The 19,126-nt window shown below is 54.1% G+C and overlaps 1 protein-coding gene across 1 annotated transcript in view; it reads left to right on the top strand.

The window, feature by feature from the left end:
* Nucleotides 1-19,126, top strand: part of COL17A1 (collagen type XVII alpha 1 chain) — a 47,112-nt gene that overhangs the window by 19,654 nt on the left and 8,332 nt on the right. Inside the window, exons 14-39 of the mRNA XM_070780785.1 lie at nucleotides 455-616; nucleotides 990-1,067; nucleotides 2,201-2,245; nucleotides 3,309-3,527; nucleotides 4,101-4,319; nucleotides 4,654-4,683; nucleotides 5,063-5,089; nucleotides 6,324-6,350; nucleotides 6,453-6,515; nucleotides 7,229-7,333; nucleotides 7,626-7,688; nucleotides 8,314-8,349; nucleotides 8,963-9,016; nucleotides 9,260-9,295; nucleotides 9,804-9,839; nucleotides 10,410-10,472; nucleotides 11,676-11,711; nucleotides 11,985-12,056; nucleotides 12,816-12,842; nucleotides 13,781-13,816; nucleotides 15,571-15,606; nucleotides 15,844-15,924; nucleotides 17,157-17,192; nucleotides 17,715-17,792; nucleotides 18,700-18,753; nucleotides 19,067-19,120. Of these exons, the coding sequence (XP_070636886.1) occupies nucleotides 455-616; nucleotides 990-1,067; nucleotides 2,201-2,245; nucleotides 3,309-3,527; nucleotides 4,101-4,319; nucleotides 4,654-4,683; nucleotides 5,063-5,089; nucleotides 6,324-6,350; nucleotides 6,453-6,515; nucleotides 7,229-7,333; nucleotides 7,626-7,688; nucleotides 8,314-8,349; nucleotides 8,963-9,016; nucleotides 9,260-9,295; nucleotides 9,804-9,839; nucleotides 10,410-10,472; nucleotides 11,676-11,711; nucleotides 11,985-12,056; nucleotides 12,816-12,842; nucleotides 13,781-13,816; nucleotides 15,571-15,606; nucleotides 15,844-15,924; nucleotides 17,157-17,192; nucleotides 17,715-17,792; nucleotides 18,700-18,753; nucleotides 19,067-19,120 (1,773 nt within the window). The remainder of the gene's footprint in view (nucleotides 1-454; nucleotides 617-989; nucleotides 1,068-2,200; nucleotides 2,246-3,308; nucleotides 3,528-4,100; nucleotides 4,320-4,653; nucleotides 4,684-5,062; nucleotides 5,090-6,323; nucleotides 6,351-6,452; nucleotides 6,516-7,228; nucleotides 7,334-7,625; nucleotides 7,689-8,313; nucleotides 8,350-8,962; nucleotides 9,017-9,259; nucleotides 9,296-9,803; nucleotides 9,840-10,409; nucleotides 10,473-11,675; nucleotides 11,712-11,984; nucleotides 12,057-12,815; nucleotides 12,843-13,780; nucleotides 13,817-15,570; nucleotides 15,607-15,843; nucleotides 15,925-17,156; nucleotides 17,193-17,714; nucleotides 17,793-18,699; nucleotides 18,754-19,066; nucleotides 19,121-19,126) is intronic.

Below are 19,126 nucleotides of genomic sequence, written 5' to 3'. Positions count from 1 at the left end.
ACAGACATAGTGAGGTGGTAGAGACAGGGATGTGTGCATGCTGGATGCGGTGGTCTGGAAAAGCTCCCTCAGCATGCAAACACTTGAGACTTTCCATCAGAAATGAACCTACCAATTAATTAAAGAAGGGCCTGCCTGGCATACCAACTTTGGCCTATTCACTGAAGATCCTACAGAGTCCAGATGGGAGCCAGCCCCTCAGGCCAGCCCCCAGTGCTTCTGATGTTGACCCAACCTCCTGATGGCCAGGCCCAGCCACGCAGGGGAAGATGTCTCTGGTCCCCAAGATGCTTCTCAGTAATGGCTGTCAGTGTCAGCGAGAGCAGGAGCCCCTCAGACACACCCACTTATCCCTTTCTTTTCCTCCACCCTCCTTTTCTTCTCCTGGTTACTTCTTCCCTTTTCCTTTCCCTCCACCTTTTCCATCCTCATCACCCACTTCTTTCCTCTCCAGCCAGCACCACAAATGTCCAGAATGATGACCTCTTGCACAAGGACTGTAAATTCCTGATCCTGGAGAAGGACAACACGCCCGCCAAGAAGGAGATGGAGCTGCTGATCATGACCAAGGACAGCGGGAAGGTCTTTACAGCCTCCCCAGCCAGCGTCGCTGCAAGTACGTGGGAGCCCATGAGACTCAGGTTTTGGAAGAAAGACAGTGTAGGCAAATGTCCTAGCAAGGTGGTATGAGATGTTTGAGTGATGAAACCATAGTCACTCCATTCAAATGAAAACTGTCTGTTGAGTAATGTCCCGGGGTCTGCCTTGAATGCAGACAAGCTAGGAAAATTCCAGCAAAGAGCTCCTAACAGGGTCTTTGGGCAATAATAAGTTACCTAACCACAGGCCCAGACTGGGGCGGGGGGGTTAACCCCAGGAAAGCAGGGCCCTCTTCCTACCAGGCCAACCTCCACCTCTGCAAGCGGGAAAGGATGTGGGTGGGGGAGTGGGGAGAGAAGATCCAGGATCATCACGGGTTGTGTGCACAGCTTCTTTTTCAGAGGACACCCTAAAAAAGGAAAAACAAGCTGCATACACCGACACCTACCTAGTGTCAGAAGCTAACGGTAAGAGCAAATCTGATCGCTGTCCACTTTGGCCGTTCCGTCTGTCATTGATCTGTCTTCCGAGACCTCAGACCTCAGAGTGTGGTCCTGACCAGTAGTATCATCAGAGCCAAGAGGATGTTAGAAATGCAGAGTCCTGGGCCCTAACCCAGACCTACTGTGTCAGAGACTGCATTTTCCCAAACTCCCCTATTGATTCGTGTGTGCTTATCATGGAAGCAAAGACTTCCTGTGGCCCTTACTAGTCCTCCCATGACTTTCAGAACTCATAGAAAAAAGCTTTGCAAACCACTTGCTAGCTTTTTTTTCTTCCTGAATACCTGGATTCTGTCCTGGATTACCATATTTCTTCACATGGTGGTTCTTGTGAATCTCTCCAAATCATGGATTTCAGGGAGCTCAATAAAGGAAGAGAAAAGTTAAGCCACGGAACATTTTTTTTTTAATGCAAATGAAATCAATTACAATCCTCTCAAGGTGTAACACTAAGTCTTCTACTTTTTTTTTTCGAGATACTTACGTGTTTCTTCTTTGATTATTTGAAGCTAGGTCTTCTAAATTAGCAGTTCCTTACATGGGTGGAGGTTGGGTTGTGGAGCCAAAGGACCCTTTTCAGAACCTGGTGAAAGCTGTAAACACTTTTTCCAGAAAATCTCACATACACCCACAAACTCAGTGATTGTATAGCATCTGGGACTCACTCTCAGCCCTCCTCCCAGCCCATCTTTGCCTTTCTTTTCCTTCCAGTTCAGGTTAGGAACCTGTGTGCAAAGCCTTTTAACCAAGACATCAAGAGTCATTTCTCACAAGCACATTTATTGTTTGAATGCCATGGTCACCCCTAGTACATCCTCCAAAAAATGTCTTGGGCTTTAAGGTCACAAAAGTTTATTACAGTGTATTTTTGCCCCCTGTGAACTGTTTGCCAAGCCAAGTCTTCATCAACATAATTATTGCAGTATGAGATCCGTGAGGACTGAGTTAATGGTGTTCCTGCACACGGCTGTTCCACGAGGTCCCTGGGGCACACCTACTTCAAGCCCCTCTCCAGGTCTACGCACAGGCTGGACCATCCTGTGGGCTCCTGCAGTTTAAGGGCACAGCCAAAACAGTGATCTCGGTATTTCTTTCAGGAGATGTGAAGACTGTGACTGCAAAGGGCAACGGGGCCTCTGCAGGTGAGTAAGAGCGGCGGGTCCCACAGCATCAGGAGTGGAGGAGCTGGCGATGGTGAATGGACCAGATAACAGCCCCCTAGCCTGGAGCCAGTGCACACATGAACACCCTAGCTCTAGAGTTTCCCCAAAAGCCTTCAAAGGGAGTGGGGTGGAGGGCGGTGGAGGGGTTGGCTGGGGGCCAAAGCAGGGCTGCAGAAGGAGCTCAGCTCAGGAGACATGCTCACAGTCACACTGTACCTGCAGAACGCCCACTGTCTGGGTGCCTACTGCCTGGGTGCCAACTATCTGTCCAGGATCTGTCAACATGGCAGGAGCAATACAGCAGGGCTACTGGTGGGTCTTACAAACCACTCTCCTCCCCTTGCCCACACACCTTCAAGGTGACCCTAAGATCACACACATCTCCAGTCCCTTACACCTTCCTCACCTGCTCCCATCATCTTGTGAGAGAAGGAAATCAAGGAGTATAGGCCCACTTTAGATATTAAAAACAAAATACACTTTCACTAAAAAGAAAGAAAAAGCCTCCTGGCCACCCTTTAAGTGCTGAGTATAGTTCTAGGCACTGTGGGGATTACAAAGAAAGAGGCTTGTGAACTGAGATGTGGAGATGGGGATTATTCAGATTTGGGCTTAGTGAAATGCAGAAGGTGGTGGCAGATCCATATTAATAATCAAGAATTTTAACCCTGATGCTCTCTGCTACATCCTCTGCGAATTACGCTGCATGCCTTATCTCATTTAACATCCATTTCATGAAGAAAGGTCAACTTTGAACTCCATTTTATAAAAAGAGGAAACAGGGACCTTCTCCTTAAGGGACCTTAAGGGACTTTAAGGGACCTTCTCAGGCTCACACAGCTCAAGCCCAGGATTGTCAGACCTCTGCTCAGCACCAGCCACCACAGCTCCATGTTTATTCCAGGAGCCACAGGGACCTACCTGCAAGCCCACTCATATTCACTCAGGCCTGCAGGAAATCACCACAAGTTAGAGAATTTGGAGGGAGGGGGCGGGGCACGAGCCGCCGGCATTCACCTTACCCTTGCCCTCTCTTCCACAGACATCCACGGCTACGACCACCGCCGTGGTGGTGGAGGCGGCGGCGGCAGCGGCGGTGCCCTTGGCAGTGGGGCCGCTGGTGGAGGGGGCAAGGGCTCGTGGGGGGCAGCGCCTACCTGGTGCCCCTGTGGCTCCTGGTGCAGCTGGTGGAAGTGGCTGCTGGGCCTGCTGCTCACCTGGCTACTGCTCCTGGGGCTGCTCTTCGGCCTTATCGCTCTGGGTACGTGTGGCAGCTCCCCGCTGCCTGTTCAGAAGGGCAGGAACCAGCAAGTATCCCAAGTGTCAGGTGCCAAGGGGCCTGAGATCATGGGTGCAGACCCCTTGTTCTTGCAGATGAGGAGGCTGGGGCTCCAGGAGGCCCCTGATCAAGGTCCTGTGACTTCTCCATGGCGGAGCTGAGTCTCTAAGACAGCTTCTGGTTCTCAGGGGCCCAGGGCCCCATGCCAGTGGCATCCTGCTCCAAGCACCTGGCTGCCCTTAATAATCAGGTCAGACCTCTCACAGCCTTTCTACTTTCCACGTTCCATTGACTCTCACACCAGCTGCCTTGCGAGACTTGAGGGCCAGCTCTGTCACCATGGCCAGGCTTCTTCAAGGCTCAGTTCCAGTTTTGAGTAGATCAACCTGCTGGTAGCCACGGCAGACTATCTCCCCAAAAATATTCCAGTAAAATGTCCCTCCAGCGTGAAGAAGCCACCACTCCACAGCCCCCATTTCAGCCTCCCCTGGAGCACTAGGAGGGCACTGGCTGGCAGGCTCCTGTGCTGATGCTGTCTCTGTGTGTCTGTTCCAGCCGAGGAGGTGAGGAAACTGAAGGCACGTGTGGAGGAGCTGGAGAAAATGCGGGGCCGCTTGTCTTACAACGAGAAGATGGAGAGGAGCAGCCAGGACTCTGTGCAGGGGGTTGCGCCCAGGCTGGGGGAAGGTTTAGGAAAATCTGAGCTTGACGACTACAATCTGGAGGACGTCTGGCAATTCATGAAGGTCAGGCTGATGACAGAACAGGAAAATGGTGAGCACATCACAGGGGGAAAGGCCAGCAGCTCCCAGTCCTGGCTCCTGTATGTGGAGTGGTGTCTGTTTAGGGCAATCCCCAGCGCTCCTCACTCAGCTCTCTTGACAGCTCTGGGAGGGAGGGAGGACCCATATTGGTATCCCATTTTATGGTTAGAAAACTTGAGAGCTGGGGAGCGTTGTCCAGCCTGCATACTTTAGAATCAGGTAGCTAGCCCTAGCCTGTTTCATCCCACCATGCCCCTGATCCCCTTCAGGTATGTGTGTGTTGTGCTTGTGTGTGTGTGACACAGAAGATGTGCAGCTAACTCTGGCTTTGCTGTCTCTTGTAGGAAATCTCCGAGGAAGCCCTGGGCCTAAAGGTATCGCAGTGGATGGAGCCCTTTTCCTGCACTTGGAGCCAAGTTTTCTGGGGGTGGGGATTGGGTGGGGGGGGAGGGGTTGGAAAACTTTTTATTTTTCAAACTAAAGGATGAGCAGTGGAAAGATCTTACAGAATCTGTTGGGAGGGCTGAGAACTGGCTCTACCGTCAGAATATCTTAGAATGGGAAGGGAGCTAAAGTGTCGTCTAAGAGAGGCGAGTGACGAGCCCAGGAGACACCGATGGTGATGGAGAGGAAGCCACGCCACACGCCAGCTCACTATGGAATGTCATTTACATGCTGTCCACTGACCTCTAGGAGAGAATAGCCCTTGGCTTCTCACCACATCTCACAGTTTTCATGTCTCTCTTATTTTAGGTGACATGGGAGTTCAAGGCCCTAAAGGTAAATAGAACACGTAAATTTTTACCTTAGATATTAGTGAGGGTTGACAGTTTAAAGCAGTCAGCAAGTGCCAGAAAACACACTTCCCACCCTCCCTGGCCATCCCCCACTTGTGATAGGACCATGAATTGTGGAGCAGCGTGCAGACCCGCAGACTTTTGGGGAAGGGGCAGGGAGTGGGGGAGGTGTGGGCTTCCCAACAGAACAGAGCTGCGCCCCTGGGGCAGTACTGTCGCTGACCCGATCTCAGGGCTTCCCACAGCAAGGACCCTGAGGAGGCCTGTGGTCTGAATCAGCCCAGGTGGTTCCAAGGCCAGGGGTACACAGACCATTCTGAGAATCGCTATTGGAGATGGCAGGGTCACCCCCTCTCTTCTCAGCTTCACCGCCCTTCCCAAGAGATCCCAGTGCAGGAACTGGGGTTCCTCTACTTGGCGGCCTCCCAACTTGAGGATTCCCTGCCCCCCACGCACACTCTGGGCCTCCACCTCTGCACTCCACTCCCCAAGGCTCCGGCTTGCAGGCTGTGAACACATCCTGACCGTTGTCGACTGAAAAGTACAGTCACAACCTGAAAGTGGAGAGTTGTTTTGTTCGGTGGGAATGTTCAGGACCCTGAGCCCGGAAAACAGCGCGTCAGGATCTCTGAGAGAACTGCTCTGAGCGGGTAGTGGGGGTCAGGCTATATACAAGTTTGCAACAAAGGGAGCAGGCGGTCTGAACATCAAAGACCAGATATCCAGTTAAGGAAGTGAGCACTCTGTGTATGGAAGGAGGCAAGCCTCTGGGCTCGCTGAATTCATTTCTTTCGTGTGCACCCAGCTGTCTGGGCTCAATCCTGTTTCCTTGTTCACCTTGCTTCTTGCATCCCCCCAGCTCCTCAGCAATCACCGTGGGCATGGCAGCATCTGCTGGATCGCAGTTTGGGGAGTCCTCATCCACATTTGGAGGCCAGAAATCGCTGATGGCTGTGAAATTTCTTGTTCATTAATATAGGAGATATTTTCATTTCACACCATCATGCAGTCAAATCTGAATCACAGATAAACAATAACTCATTCTTCACTATAAGTATGCCCCACACACTACAAATTTGTTCAGTGTTTATCTGCAATTCAGACTTAACTGAGCATCCCATATTGCGGTTTGGCCATCCTACCTGAATTCCACCGGAGGCTCCCTTAGGTGATCAGCCCGGGTCCTCTACTTGACTTTTCTTTCTCCGTTCCCACAGGAGACCGCGGGTTCCCTGGAACTCCAGGTGTGTAGCCTCTGAGGGTGCTGCTAGGGTTGCGGACTAATGGGTCCTGGCTCCTGGGGTCTGGGAGGAAAGCAAGGCTGAGCTATTCTTGTGTGTCCGCAGGTATCCCTGGGCCCTTGGGCCACCAAGGTCCGGAGGGACCAAAGGGACAGAAAGGCAACGTGGGTAAGAATCATGTCTCTGTTCACTTATGCCCTCATTCATTCATTCATTCAGTAAATGTTTTTGTTAGGTACCCGCTGTGTGCCAGGCCCCCTTTTAGGTGCTGGGGAGAGAATGGCGAACAAAACAGAGAACGCCTTTCTACTTTTGGGTGCAGATAAACAATAGACATGATAGATAAGTGAAGTATACAGAGGGAGGAAGTCACTGGTGAAATAGGAGCATAGAGCCCGGGGGCCTGGAAGGGCTGAGGGGTAATTGAAAATAAGGCTGGCAGGGAAGGCCTCGCTGAGACGGTGCCATTTGAGCAGAGATGTGAAGTGGGAGAGGGAGCAGGCCTAAGATGATCCAGCAGGACCTTCCAGGCAGAGGGGGAAGCTACAGGCCTGGGGCAAGGGTCTAGGAGCTTGGGGAGGAGGAGGAGGAGGAGGAGGGTGTCTGGAGCCCTCAAAGGAGGCCAAGAGTCAAGAGGGAGGGGCCTTGGAGACCTTGCAAGGATATGGCTTTTATTCTCAGTGAACTGAGAAGCTGTTTGCAGGTTGGGGCAGAAATGGGACATGATCCACTTGCATTTTCAAGCTCTCTGGCTTCTGCACTGAGTCTGGGCTGCAGAGGGAGAGAAGTAGGGAGATGGGTGTGGAGACTCCAGGCAGGCGTCCTGCCAGCAAGATGCTGCCTAGCTGGCGACTAGCTGAGGTGGGCATTTCTGTCTTTAGGTGAGCCTGGCATGGAGGGACCCATGGGCCAGAGAGGGCGAGAAGGCCCCATGGGACCTCGCGGTGAACCAGGGCCCCCTGGGTTTGGAGAGAAAGGAGACAGAGGTAAGAGGCGATTCCTTCACTGGGAGGACTGGGTGCATCCACTTCCTCCTCACGTGGTTCTCCTTCCCTCCCTCTTTCACCTGCATTAGCTGAGCACCTGCTTTGAGCCAGGGTCTGTGCTGGATCCTGTGGTCTAAGAAAGGGGCATGGGCTGGGAAGTGGGTTCAGGCCCAGAGGATCCAAGACCACCAGCGGGGTGGGAAGTGTTTTCCACCCTGCAAAGGATACCACATGGGCTGAGTGGGCAACTGAAGTTGGGGGGGGCCCTCTCAGAGTGCTTATTTCTCCCCAGGGGATGCTGGTAAACCGGGTATTCCGGGCCCACCTGGTGTCCCAGGCTCTGTCGGTCCCAAAGGTAAGTCCAGTGACCACACAGTGCCCAGGTCTGCCATGTCCAGGAAGGATCTCAGAGGTCCAGGCACTGGGAGCCCAGACAGCCCTAATCCACAGCTCCAGGGCTGACAGGCCCAGAGAGGGTCCCCCTCCCCAGAAAAGAATCCCTGGGTGTCAGGATTGGAGCTGTATTTTTGGCTCTGTGGTGAATTTGGGGGTTATGCCTCCATCTCTGTTCAATGACCCTGTTATGTGGCCCCTAAGTGGGTGAAGTCAGACAATTTCCTTGCCAGTCAGGGCCCAGAGGCAAACATTCGAGAGCAATCTGTCTGGACACGCCAAGGGATAGGGCCTTCTCACAGTGCGATGTCCAGCTGGTCCCCTCTCCTCCCTGCCCCTGCCTCAGCCCAAACGCTCAACTGGGAAGGAGCAAGGGGTCTCTTGATCCTGGCAGCCACAGCCTCCTCCTAAGGAGGACTTCACACTGGGGTCACTCCTGGACCCGCCGACTCTGGGGTCCTGGTGCGCACGCGCAGCCCTCACCTGGGGTGTACGCCCCACCCCCGCCACATGCCACTCCGCATGGGGTCAGTGTCCCGGCCTGTACCTGACACATCTGGTCATTACTGTCGCGTTGTCCTCCTCAGGTTCCAGCGGTTCTCCTGGCCCGCAGGGTCCCCCAGGTCAGTGGCCTTCTTCTCAAAAATAGATGCTATTTCTGAGGCAAAGAGAGGGCGGTTAAATGGAGAAACAAATATTCTTAAAGCCAAAGAAGCAATTCTAAAGACAGCCTCCTGGAGACACAAAGCTCACTTCTGCCTGTGTGTCCCCTGTGGCTAAGGTCAGGTACAGTGGGTCCCATGAGACTCTGTTCTTACCCGACTTGGGGCACCAGACCCTCCAGCCCTCCCAGCAGGCGGCTCCCATCCTGCCGTGATCTGAGCGAAGCGCCTGCCTCCCCTCATCCCTGTGGGCCAGAGCTCGTGCCAGGCGTCTCAAGCTGCAGCCCACACTGTCCTGCGGTCCAGCGTCTCTGCCAGGGTGCCCACAAGGGGCTCTCATGCCTGGGCCTGGGAATCGCAGGGGCCAGGAACCTAGTCCAGGATGAAGCAGTGGGGACGTGGGAGGAGACCGTAAACAGCAGCGCTTGGCTTCTACCCCAGGGAGTGTGTTTGTCTGCGCATGTGTGTGCCCAGGAGGTATGTGTGTGTGGATGTAGGCATGTATCCATGTGCGTGTCCATCCCTTCCAAAGCTGGGGACACTCCTCCACCCATGTGGTTTCCTCTGTGTGCAGGCTCTATAGGTCCCCAAGGACTCCGAGGTGAAGTGGGACTCCCTGGTATCAAAGGTAAGCTGGGTGGAGGGGCTGGAGGGAGGGGACATTAGCTTAGAGATGCAACTCACTCAAGAAGGAGGTCTGGGGCACAGGGAGGGTCTGGTGGACATGCCAACAGCCTGTGCAGGCTGACAGGTGATATGAGGGGAAGGGGCAGTCAGGACGGTGGGGGAGCCTGACTTCAGACACAGATTCTGCCCCTTCTTGTTCGTCCCACCAAGGCTCTTCACACTGAGGTGACCATTTCCTTTTCAGGTGACAAAGGACCCATGGGACCACCGGGGCCCAAAGGTATGTTGCTCCTGCTGCTGCTCGGACATCACCACGGCCTGGGAACCCAGATGTGAACCCTGCCCCGGGGTCTTGATGACCAGACCCTAGGGCTGGGAGGGATCCAAGACTCTAGTCCAGCCTCTCAGATAGTGCTGCTGAGGCAGAGAGGGGAAGCAGCACCAGCGTCACAGCGCTGTAGTCGGGTGGTCCTCGGAGTGGCAAGGACACAGCCCTGAGGCCTCTCCCCACTAGACTGGACTCCTTGTTACCCCCAGCACCCACTGGTGAGACAGAAAGGCCTGGGTCAGTTTGCAGGTGGGCCCTGACCCAGGAGAAATCTATCTAGCTTGCTTTCTGGGTCTTTGTTAACGCTGAGTTCTCGCCAACATTCAGCTGACAGCAGCTTCCAGATACTATGGGAACTGTTCTGCAACCAGGGTTCCCCTTGCTGAGTGAGATTCTTTTCCTTGCTCCTGACTGATGCTTGCTTTCTCTACCCCTGCCCCCCACCCCATGTTTATTTCAGGTGACCAGGGTGAGAAAGGACCCCGAGGCCTCACAGGTCAGTCCCACACAGGAATCTACTGTTACTTTAAAGACTTTTTATAAATCCATTGGATACTGTAAGCGGGGGAAAAAAAATACAGAAGCATCAGATAGAATCTCTGTCTAAAAACCTTCAGAGGACTTGCAATCTGGACTGGAGTATAAGCCAGCATCAGCAATATATGTTTGGGACAGGAAAGATAGTTTGATTGTCTCTGATTCTTTTGAAGAATTTAGTTGCCTTTACACTACTCATATCCCTTTCTCCTCTCACCTCCTGCCAGCTTGCACGATTGAAAGGAAATAGTACTAGTGCTTTGGCCACAGGAGGTAGCTTTTTGTTGCCAAGGAAATGAGACTCAGACACAGGCCCCTCCAGACCAGGCGTGGCCTCTGGGCCAGTCCATGCCTGCTGCCAGGGGTGGGAGGCCTGACTTTAGAATGAAAGCAGACGCTGTGTCCCCAGCCTCCGGTTGGCATGCCAAGTTCCTCTGGTCAGAGAGGTGGCAGGCTTCAGGGTGTCTGGCAGGGTGGCATGCTCTATTATGGTCAAGCTCCTCCATCACCTAGTCCACTTCCTTTGCAGGCGAGCCTGGCTTGAAAGGTTTACCTGGTGCCGTGGGTGAGCCCGGGGCTAAAGGAGCGATGGGTGAGTGTCTCAAAGCAGCAGGCACCATGGGTCTGCGCCGCTGCCATCATCATCATGCCCTGGAGCTGAGATCCGTGTAGAGCTGTGTCTCCCATTCTCTAATCAATCTGTCCACGCCTGGCAGAGACTCCACTTACAGGCTATTCCTGGATCTGGGCATCCTCTTGGGGCTCACAGAGCTGCCACTGTCTCCGACAGCGTCTTACTGCTCTGAGGGTGGGGGGCCTTGGCAAGATATGGTCCACCCCACTCCCCTGCCACCCTCCTCCGCACCCCTCCACCCGCCAGTTCCTGCCTCCAAGGTACTCAGGCCCCTGGGGAGGATGGGCAAGAGCTGAGGTTCTTCAGAACCCGCAGAATTCTAGGCACAGCCCTGATACTCCAGGGCTGGTCTCACAGCCAGATCGCAGAGTTCAGTCCTTTGGCTGACCCTTCCTGAGGGGCCTGTCAGCCAGGACAAGGAAGCTAGCCAAAGACCCCCCAGGTGGCCAGGCATTTGGCAACATGTCCCAGAAGGGTTTAAGCCCCACTGATGGGGATGTGGTGCCTTGATGATCTCATTCATTTAACAAACTATTAGGAAGTGCTGATGGAGTTCAGGATGCTGTGCTGGGCAATAAGATGCTTTACCTCCCTCGAGGGGAGATAAAGCTCGTGTGAGGTGATGAGGGTCATGAGAGGTACAGGGTGCTCTGAAGAAACAGCAGAGAGAGAGGTTTCTTCCAACCAGAAGAAGGGAGGAAGGGGCTCTTCAGATGGTTTGAAAAAGTAAAGAAGATTTTAACCCCAGAGGCAGCCATATGAGTGAGGAAAGACGGAGAGGTGGCAAAAAGCAAGAGCTGGCCCCAGATGGACATGACTTTGGACAGAGGTTAGAATGATGCCTACAGCAGAGAAGACAAGATCTTAGAGGGCTCTGACCTCCAGGCCAACACACATTGAGCATCTTGTCGGGGACATGCAGTGTGGGCCATGGAAGAGTTCTCGGCAGGAAAAGAGGCATTAGGAGCAGAGGACAGGGGAAAGCTGTGCCCAGCAGTGTGACAAGGACAGGGCTTCTTCCGTGTCTCATGGCTGCTGGAGGGGCTGCATGGGCTCCCCCTCCCCCACCTAGGAGACAGCTTGTGAGGCTGTAGGGTGGTTGAAGGAGGAGTCCCAGGGAAGCTCCCAGAGTCACTGAAAAGCTTTGATCTGCTTTCCCAGGACCTGCTGGCCCTGACGGACATCAAGGCCCAAGAGGTTGGTCACGGAGCTGCTCTCCTCACTCTCCCCCCTCCCCCGCCTACCCTTCTGAGCCCCATCCACATCCCAGCAGGCAGCTCCCAGCACCCCAATCACAATGCCAGTGGGTGTATATCACAGGGAGGTGTGCAAGGCCCGGGTCTCACCCACTTCCTCCCTTCCATCTGCTGGCAAGTTATTCAGTAGAACCCCAAGAGCGCCCAGCTCCCAGGTGCGGGCCAGCCAGCTTGCCTAGAGGGAAAACTCTCCGTGTGGCACTGCTCTCTCTAGGGGAACAAGGTCTTCCAGGAATGCCGGGAACCCGGGGCTTACCAGGACCTTCTGGGGACCCAGGGAAGCCAGGTAAAGAGCGGGAAGGGGGAGCTGGCCGTGCTGTGTGTGTGTGCGTGTATACCTTTCTGAGTCCATTTTCCTCCAGAAGCTCATCAGGAAAATGCTGGCTGGAGCCAGGCATAATGGCTGTGGGTCCTGACAGCCCAGTCACCAAGTCTGGCAACTCAGGAAATAAAAAACACCACCAAAAGCAAGGAGTTCTAGAAAGCATCAAGGAGTCTTAAAAATGGCAGTTTATCACCCACTCGGTTCCTGGTTCCTCTGAGCCCTCCAGACCTCCTCAGGCCATAGCTGGGACAGTCACCAGTGGCTGCCAGTCTGGGAAAAGAAGCCGCTGTTAGGGTCACCACCAAAGACCCAACAGGAGCAAGATCCCCAGAGCTGCAGGAGGGATAAATCAAAACAGGAAAGAGGGCGGATGGCAATCCTCCGAGGCCTGTGAGGAGCAGGGGGCCCCCTGGCTCCTCTGGCCGGTACACAGATGGGGAGTGCCAAGGAGATAGCCTAGGGGGCAGCATGAGAGTCAATGAGTGTGTGAACTTTCTGGGTTTGTAGCTCTCAGACACCAAAGGGTCTGAGACGCCAAAAAGGCTAAGGACCACCCCCCAGTGGAGCGGTGGGTCAGAGAACTGCACATCACCCAGAGGGTGACGAGGACCCTGGAGTCCGGCTGCCCCACACACAGGGTTCATCTCCCTGCACCGCTCCTGGGCTGAGGCGGGGGCTCCTCAGCCCTTCAACTCTCCTTTCATGTCTTGTTTTGCATAGGTCTCACTGGACCCCAAGGACCTCAGGGTGAGTTACTGGGTCACTCCCACCCCTGGCATTCTGCAGAAGCTTCTCCAGTCACCAGAGTGTTTCCACTCCTCCCCTCACCCTCCAGCAAGAATGGGTTCAGGTCATTTTACTGAGTCTGAAGAAACACCTTAGGCAGGAAAAATACTCACAGAACAATCTAGAAAGGCATTCTGGAGAGATGAGGTTAGATCACAAGCAAATTCTGTCTGCCTGAGCCTGGCCCCCTATGGTGCAGGGACCACCTCCCCACCCCCCCCACCGACACACACACTCCCCCCCACCCTGTGAGGAGGCTCAGAAGTCCCGTTAGTCCCACAGAGACCACAGCCTCCATGGCTCAGCAGGGAGTGGGTGTCGTGTCATGCAGAAGGGCCCAGCCTCTCTGGGACAGCGCCAGTGTCCAGTCTGTCCAATAGCTGAATAGTGTGCACCCACCTGGATCTGAGAAACTGTCACCACACCAGCCCCAACTCTTAAAGGAAATTAGGCAAAGATACAAAATAAAATCAAACAACATCTCCCCCAACAGTTCAGCACACAGGGACTTGTTTCTAATGCTTCCTGGTGGAATTCAGTGGATGAAAGCAAGAGGCAGTGTTATCAGATATAGGAATATATAGGAATGTATCTGATATATCAGATATATAGCCCAGTCCCTACTCCCCGAGGCTTCAGGGGATCCCCCACAGCAGGGTCCATGCACCTCCGCCTCTCTCCAGCCCAGCTGTTGCCCCATTTCCTAGAGATGGAGAAGGGCTCAGAGCAAGAGGCTGCCTGAGGGGCCTCTGGGCCCAGGTGGAAGTCAGTCAGCTGGGCCTGCAGGTTTCAGTGCGTGATTGCGGCCTTGCTAGGTGACCCAGTGCTAGGTGCCACCACAGGGTGTCTGAGATTGCTGCCCTTCATCATCCTGACTCACTTGTTTTCAATCACATCAGGAATTCCTGGTACCCCCGGCCGACCAGGAGTTAAAGGTAAGTGGCTTTGCAAACAAACTAGACAGTCACTAGTCATTTTTGCAGGAGGCCCCTCTCTGGCAAGAGCCTGGATCAACAGTGGCATCTAGTGGCTTCAGAGGAAGGCTGTGAGGTTGAGGAGCCAAGGATTCTTCTGATCAACTAAGCCCTGAATCTTCAAGCCCCACTCTGTTCCCCACAATCTAGAACCTCACTTTGGTGCCTGGGTTTCCCCCAGCCTTTGATGAAGGAGGATCTGGAAGGGTGCTGCCCCCACCCCTGAAGGCCTTTCCATCCCACCTCTAAAACACCCCGAGAGTGCTCCATCCCCTCACTTAGGCTGGTCCCCCCGTAGTGTGACTCTTCCCTGGGACAGGTTTTATAACCCACATAGACCTCAGTGTAACTGGGACACTGCCACCCCCTTTCTGAGAGGGGGCTTTCATTCAGGAGGGTCTCAGAAGCTACTGAGAGGGCAAAGTCAGAGTTCTGGGGGGAGCATCCTCAGGACTGGACCCTTCCGCGTAGGGCAACGCTAGCATCCGCCCCCAACCCTGGGCCAGTCCAGGACAGGCATTGCTCAGGGACGGTCCTCTCCTTCTGTCCCTGTGAGCCTACCATCCTGAACCCTGACATTCCATAGAGCTGCCCTCTGTCACCGTCACCTTGTGGGGACCTACTTTCCAGAAACTATTTCCAACAACTGGTTGGGGCCAAGGAGTTCTTTCAGGCACATCCTGGCCAAACACATCTCTGGGTCCACAGATTTGCTCAGGGAGAGGCCTGGGATTCTCCAGGAGAGCCCCTGCCCTTCTCCAGGGGCTGTGGCTTTCTGTCCAGTGTGCACAAGAGGCAGACATTGTACCTGATACTGGATTGTGTTCCAACAAAAATAACTCAAGTACTTTTCTTAGATTTGACCCCCAGGGGCTGGCAGGACACAAGTAGAGACCACCCCTCTGCTCCCCCAAAGGGGGAAATCAGCATCACCCCTCTGTGTGTGGATGACTGAATACCCACAGGCCTTGGGAAATGACAAGAAAGTTCCAGTCAAGGACTCTTCTGTCCTCTACTTCACTCTCTTGGTTCTCTAGAATCTGTGGGTCTCCAGTCCACAGAGATCCCTCACTGAGATGGCCTTGAGAAAGTGTGAATCTGCCATCCCCGTCTTGGAAGTCTCCCATGCACATTTGCCCTTTCAATCCTCTGAAACACAGGGCAGAAAAGACGTCTGTTAACCTTTACATAACTCGGGATTCCTCAGACCACAGACCGCCACCCCCCACCACCACCACCTTAACTTTGCACGGCCCCTATCCTGTCCCGGGGAATTGGCACCTGAGGAGCATGGGAACTAGACTTGACCCTGCAGGCTTACTACCTCTGCTCTTTGACCTCTCGGTACTCTTTCCACCTAAAGAAATTCCCAGTAAGAGCCTTCGATGCCCCTGGTGAGAGAAGATAGACTATGGGAGTGGGAATGATTCCTAAATTGGCATATTCTGGCCTCATCAAAAGGCACACTCTCCAACACCCACCAGTGAAGCCCCTTTGCAGAGACCCAGCTTCGTCCAAAAGCTATTGTGAGCCAAGAAGATTGACTCTCTGGCCTCCAGGGTCTCCTGGGCACAGACTGGTGCTTAATGCATCCTGCCTGTTCCCCTTCAGTTCATTCAAATGCCTTTAGCCTGAGGGTTAGGAATGGGTCTCAAATGCAATCAGAAGCCTTGAAAATGATTTATTGAACCACTCTCCTCTTCCTCCCCTCCCAGGTGAACCAGGAGCTCCAGGCAAGATCATGACTTCAGGTAGGCAGGCCCTGCAGAGGGTACTGGGCATCTGTCCTGGCTCTGTCTCCACACCCTCCACATCTACAGGCTCAGTGCTTTGGGCAGAATGCAGTGCTGGCTCTGCCAGTCAGAGGGAGGAGGGTGGGGGAATTTTAGAGGTTGTACTGGCCCAACCTGGCCCACAGCCCGGCCTGGTCCCTGTGCCTCTGAATGAGGAGAGTGGGGCTCAGCATTGAATGTGCCTTCTGTTTACAGAGGGATCGTCGACTATCACTGTCCCAGGTCCCCCGGGACCTCCTGGAGCCATGGGACCTCCGGGACCTCCAGGAGCCCCAGGTCAGTCTGTTCTCTTGCTTTGCCCCAGGTCAGCATCAGGCTTGCTGATGTTTGACTACAGTAGCGTTCAGTCAAATCTGAAACCTGGGTTGGAACCCGGGGAAGAGTAGGAAGAGGCTGAGAAAGCCCCTCCCTGGCAGCCTGGTGAGCCCTGATTACTCCCCAGCAAGTATCCCAAGCCCTGAGTGTGCTTTGCTTCCACAGGCCCCACAGCACCACTTCAGGCCCCAGCAGGTAAACGATGTGCTTAGGGCCATGCAGCCAAGAAGTAGCTGAGTCAGGGTTTGGCCCAGGTTCCTCTCAAGAGTCTGTCCTCAAATTGTTTCCTCTTGGAAAACAACTTGATAACATGCATCAGGGGCAACAAAAATGCCAGGAGTCTATTTGAAGCAAACATCCCTAAATTGTCCAACAAGAATGAGATGGCTACAAAAATAGGAAGACTTAAAGGAAAGGTGTTTAAAGAGGAGAATTCTCGATAATGGGCTTCCCTGGTGACTCAGTCAATAAAGAATCCGCCTGCAATGTGGGAGACCTGGATTCTATCCCTGGTTGGGAAGATCCCTTGGAGAAGGAAATGGCAACCCACTCCAGTATGCTTGCCTGGAGAATCCCATGGACAGAGGAGCCTTGCAGGCTGTAGTCCATGGGGTCACAAAGCGTCAGACACGACTGAGTGACTTAGCACAGCATGCTCAATAATGTGTGCTCGGTGGTTGCAACTACATTTTTATAAGAAAAAACTGTTGGAAGGAAATAAAACAAAATGCCTGCAAGTTAAAGAATTATGGGTGATGTTTTTTCTATTTATCTAAAATGCATGTTATTTTTTTATGTCTTTTTCAATTATTTAAAATGTTTGTGTGTAAGTGAAATACATTATTTAACATGACCAGTGCAAGAAGACCAGTGCCTTCTCTCCTGATAAATTCCAGCGACAGAGGGCACACTGTGGGCGTTTAGAAATCTCGAATCATCAGAGGACAGTGTCAGAGTCCTGCCCATCCCAGGGCCCCAGGGCCTGGCAGAGAATTTCTCACCAGAACAGACCACAGGGCTGGTCTCAAATTGCTTATTGCTTTCAAATAAGCAAGCTGATCACTTTGGGCCACTGTTCCATGCCTTGTGAGAAAGCCACTTATGTACCTAGGCACCTGCCTTTTCTTCAGTTCTTCTAGAACTCTGACCCTCAAGGTGTGGTAAAACCTATTCTTCCCCAACCCCATCTCCAGGCCCCGTTGGTCCAGCTGGTCTTCCAGGACAGCAAGGTATGTGTCGCTCTGAAAGAATGCATGACCATAGGCTGTGGGGAGAGCTTCCTTCCCAGGGTGGAAATATGCCCATCTTTAAAATGAAATGAGAGAGCTGCATCCCGGGAAGGGAGGCGAGGGGGCCCCCCAGCTCATCACAAGGCCCTTGCAAGGCCTCAGCAGCCAGAGGAGACACCTCTTCCCACCCCCTTCCATGTTTCTGAGGAGGTAGGGGTTCCCCTAGAAAGGGAGATTGAGGCTCCTGGATCAGGATCTAGCTTAGCAGTTTTCACAGGCCTCAGGCTTCTTGTGACCAGATCCTGAGAATCAGGTCACTGTCCAGCAACTTAGCCAAATATCCAGACTGTATCCAAAATACCATCTGGCTCCAGATCCTCCATTTCTTCCTGGGGTGTTTCTGGTTCCCAGCCAACACTCTGGCCCCACCCACACTTGGCTCATTCCCGCCCATCCTCAGCTCAGCCCCACACTGACAGATTGTTGAGAGCGGTGACCCCCAACTCTTTGTCCTCCCCCCAGGCCCGCGAGGGGAGCCGGGCCTGGCTGGCGAATCATTCATGGGCAGCAGCAGCTCCTTCTCTGAGGTCCTGTCCACCCGTGAGTACCACCGTTTTCTCTGGGACAGGTGGCGCGGGGGTGGGAGTGGGGAGGTGGCCGAGCATGGGGGCCTGCGGCAGCTGCACCCGGGAGTCATCGTGAGCCCCAGCATAAGGATGGCCAGCTCCTCTGAGACGCAGTGCTAGCTGAGAGAAGAGAACAGAGGGGCTTTATCAGCCATGGAGATGAGTCACAGGGGCTGGCGCAGCTGTCAGAGAGCTTCTTCGGATTCCAGGAGGACCAGGGCCACATGGGGTGTCTGCACCCAGCCCTGCGGGTGTGATGAGAGGAGTCCTGGACCTCCCCACCCAAAGCCGCCACAGGGGTCCCTGGGTTCTCAGCCCCAGACTCGGCCTGGCAGGGCTGACTCCTGGGTCCTCCTGTTCCCCATCCTTTAAAGAGCCCAGGCAGAGATGCTGCGGGCCGCCCTCCCGGACACCTTAACAACTGGACACCTTAACAAAGACAACGCCGGCCCCGGTCCGGCAGTTGCCATGTGCCTGCCACTCTGCCTTGGTGTCCCACAGAGCCTGTGCAACGCCCTGGTGATACCGGTCTCGGGCCTCTGGTTTACAGCAGAGGGAACTGAGGCTGAAAGACCTCAAGATCTTGCCCCAAGTCACAAGCCAGCAGGCAGGACTTGAACTCAGGCTTCCTGACACCGAAGCCATGCTCCTGCTCGTCACTGCCACACCGGCAACAGCCACCAGGGAGCGCCACTCAGCCCCACCCTGCTCAGAGCAAAAGGCACCTCTAGCCAAGGGTGTCTTGGAGGGTCCCAGGCCATGACCCATGACTTGGTGTGGGGTGTGAGTAGAGTTGCTGATGATCCTGGTGAGGGGTAACGCTGGCAGAGAGAGCAGTCTCATGACAGCTTTTACTCATTTCTGGTTTCTTCTTTCCACAGAGGGTATTGATTTACGAGGCCCCCCAGGCCCACCTGGACCTCCCGGGCCACCAGGTGAGCACTCAGGGGTCTTTGGAAGGTGGGAAATCTTGGGGGCAGGGCAGGGCTCAAGGCACTTAGTGAGGAAGCAAGATCCTGGGTTCAGCATTGCTTCTTCCTTACCCTTTTCTACAAGACTGTCCATGCCAGGCCCCCCAGGACCCCCAGGCCCAGCGGGTGAGAGCGGGGTAGGTGGGAGACAGTGGGACCAGAGCCCGGGCTGCTTCCTGGCTGGTTCTTAGGAAGAGCTTCTCTGCTCTTCCTCCTGGGCAGAGGGTTCCTGGCCACCTCTTGGAATTGATAAGTCTTGGGCGGTTCTCTTTTCTAGGGGAAGGCTTGCCAGGCCCACCAGGCCCACCAGGATCTCTCCTGACCAGCTCAGGTAATG

Source organism: Bos indicus, chromosome 26, assembly GCF_029378745.1.
Source record: "Bos indicus isolate NIAB-ARS_2022 breed Sahiwal x Tharparkar chromosome 26, NIAB-ARS_B.indTharparkar_mat_pri_1.0, whole genome shotgun sequence".
Lineage (NCBI taxonomy): Eukaryota > Metazoa > Chordata > Mammalia > Artiodactyla > Bovidae > Bos > Bos indicus.
This window is presented reverse-complemented; position numbering and strand designations above follow the sequence as displayed.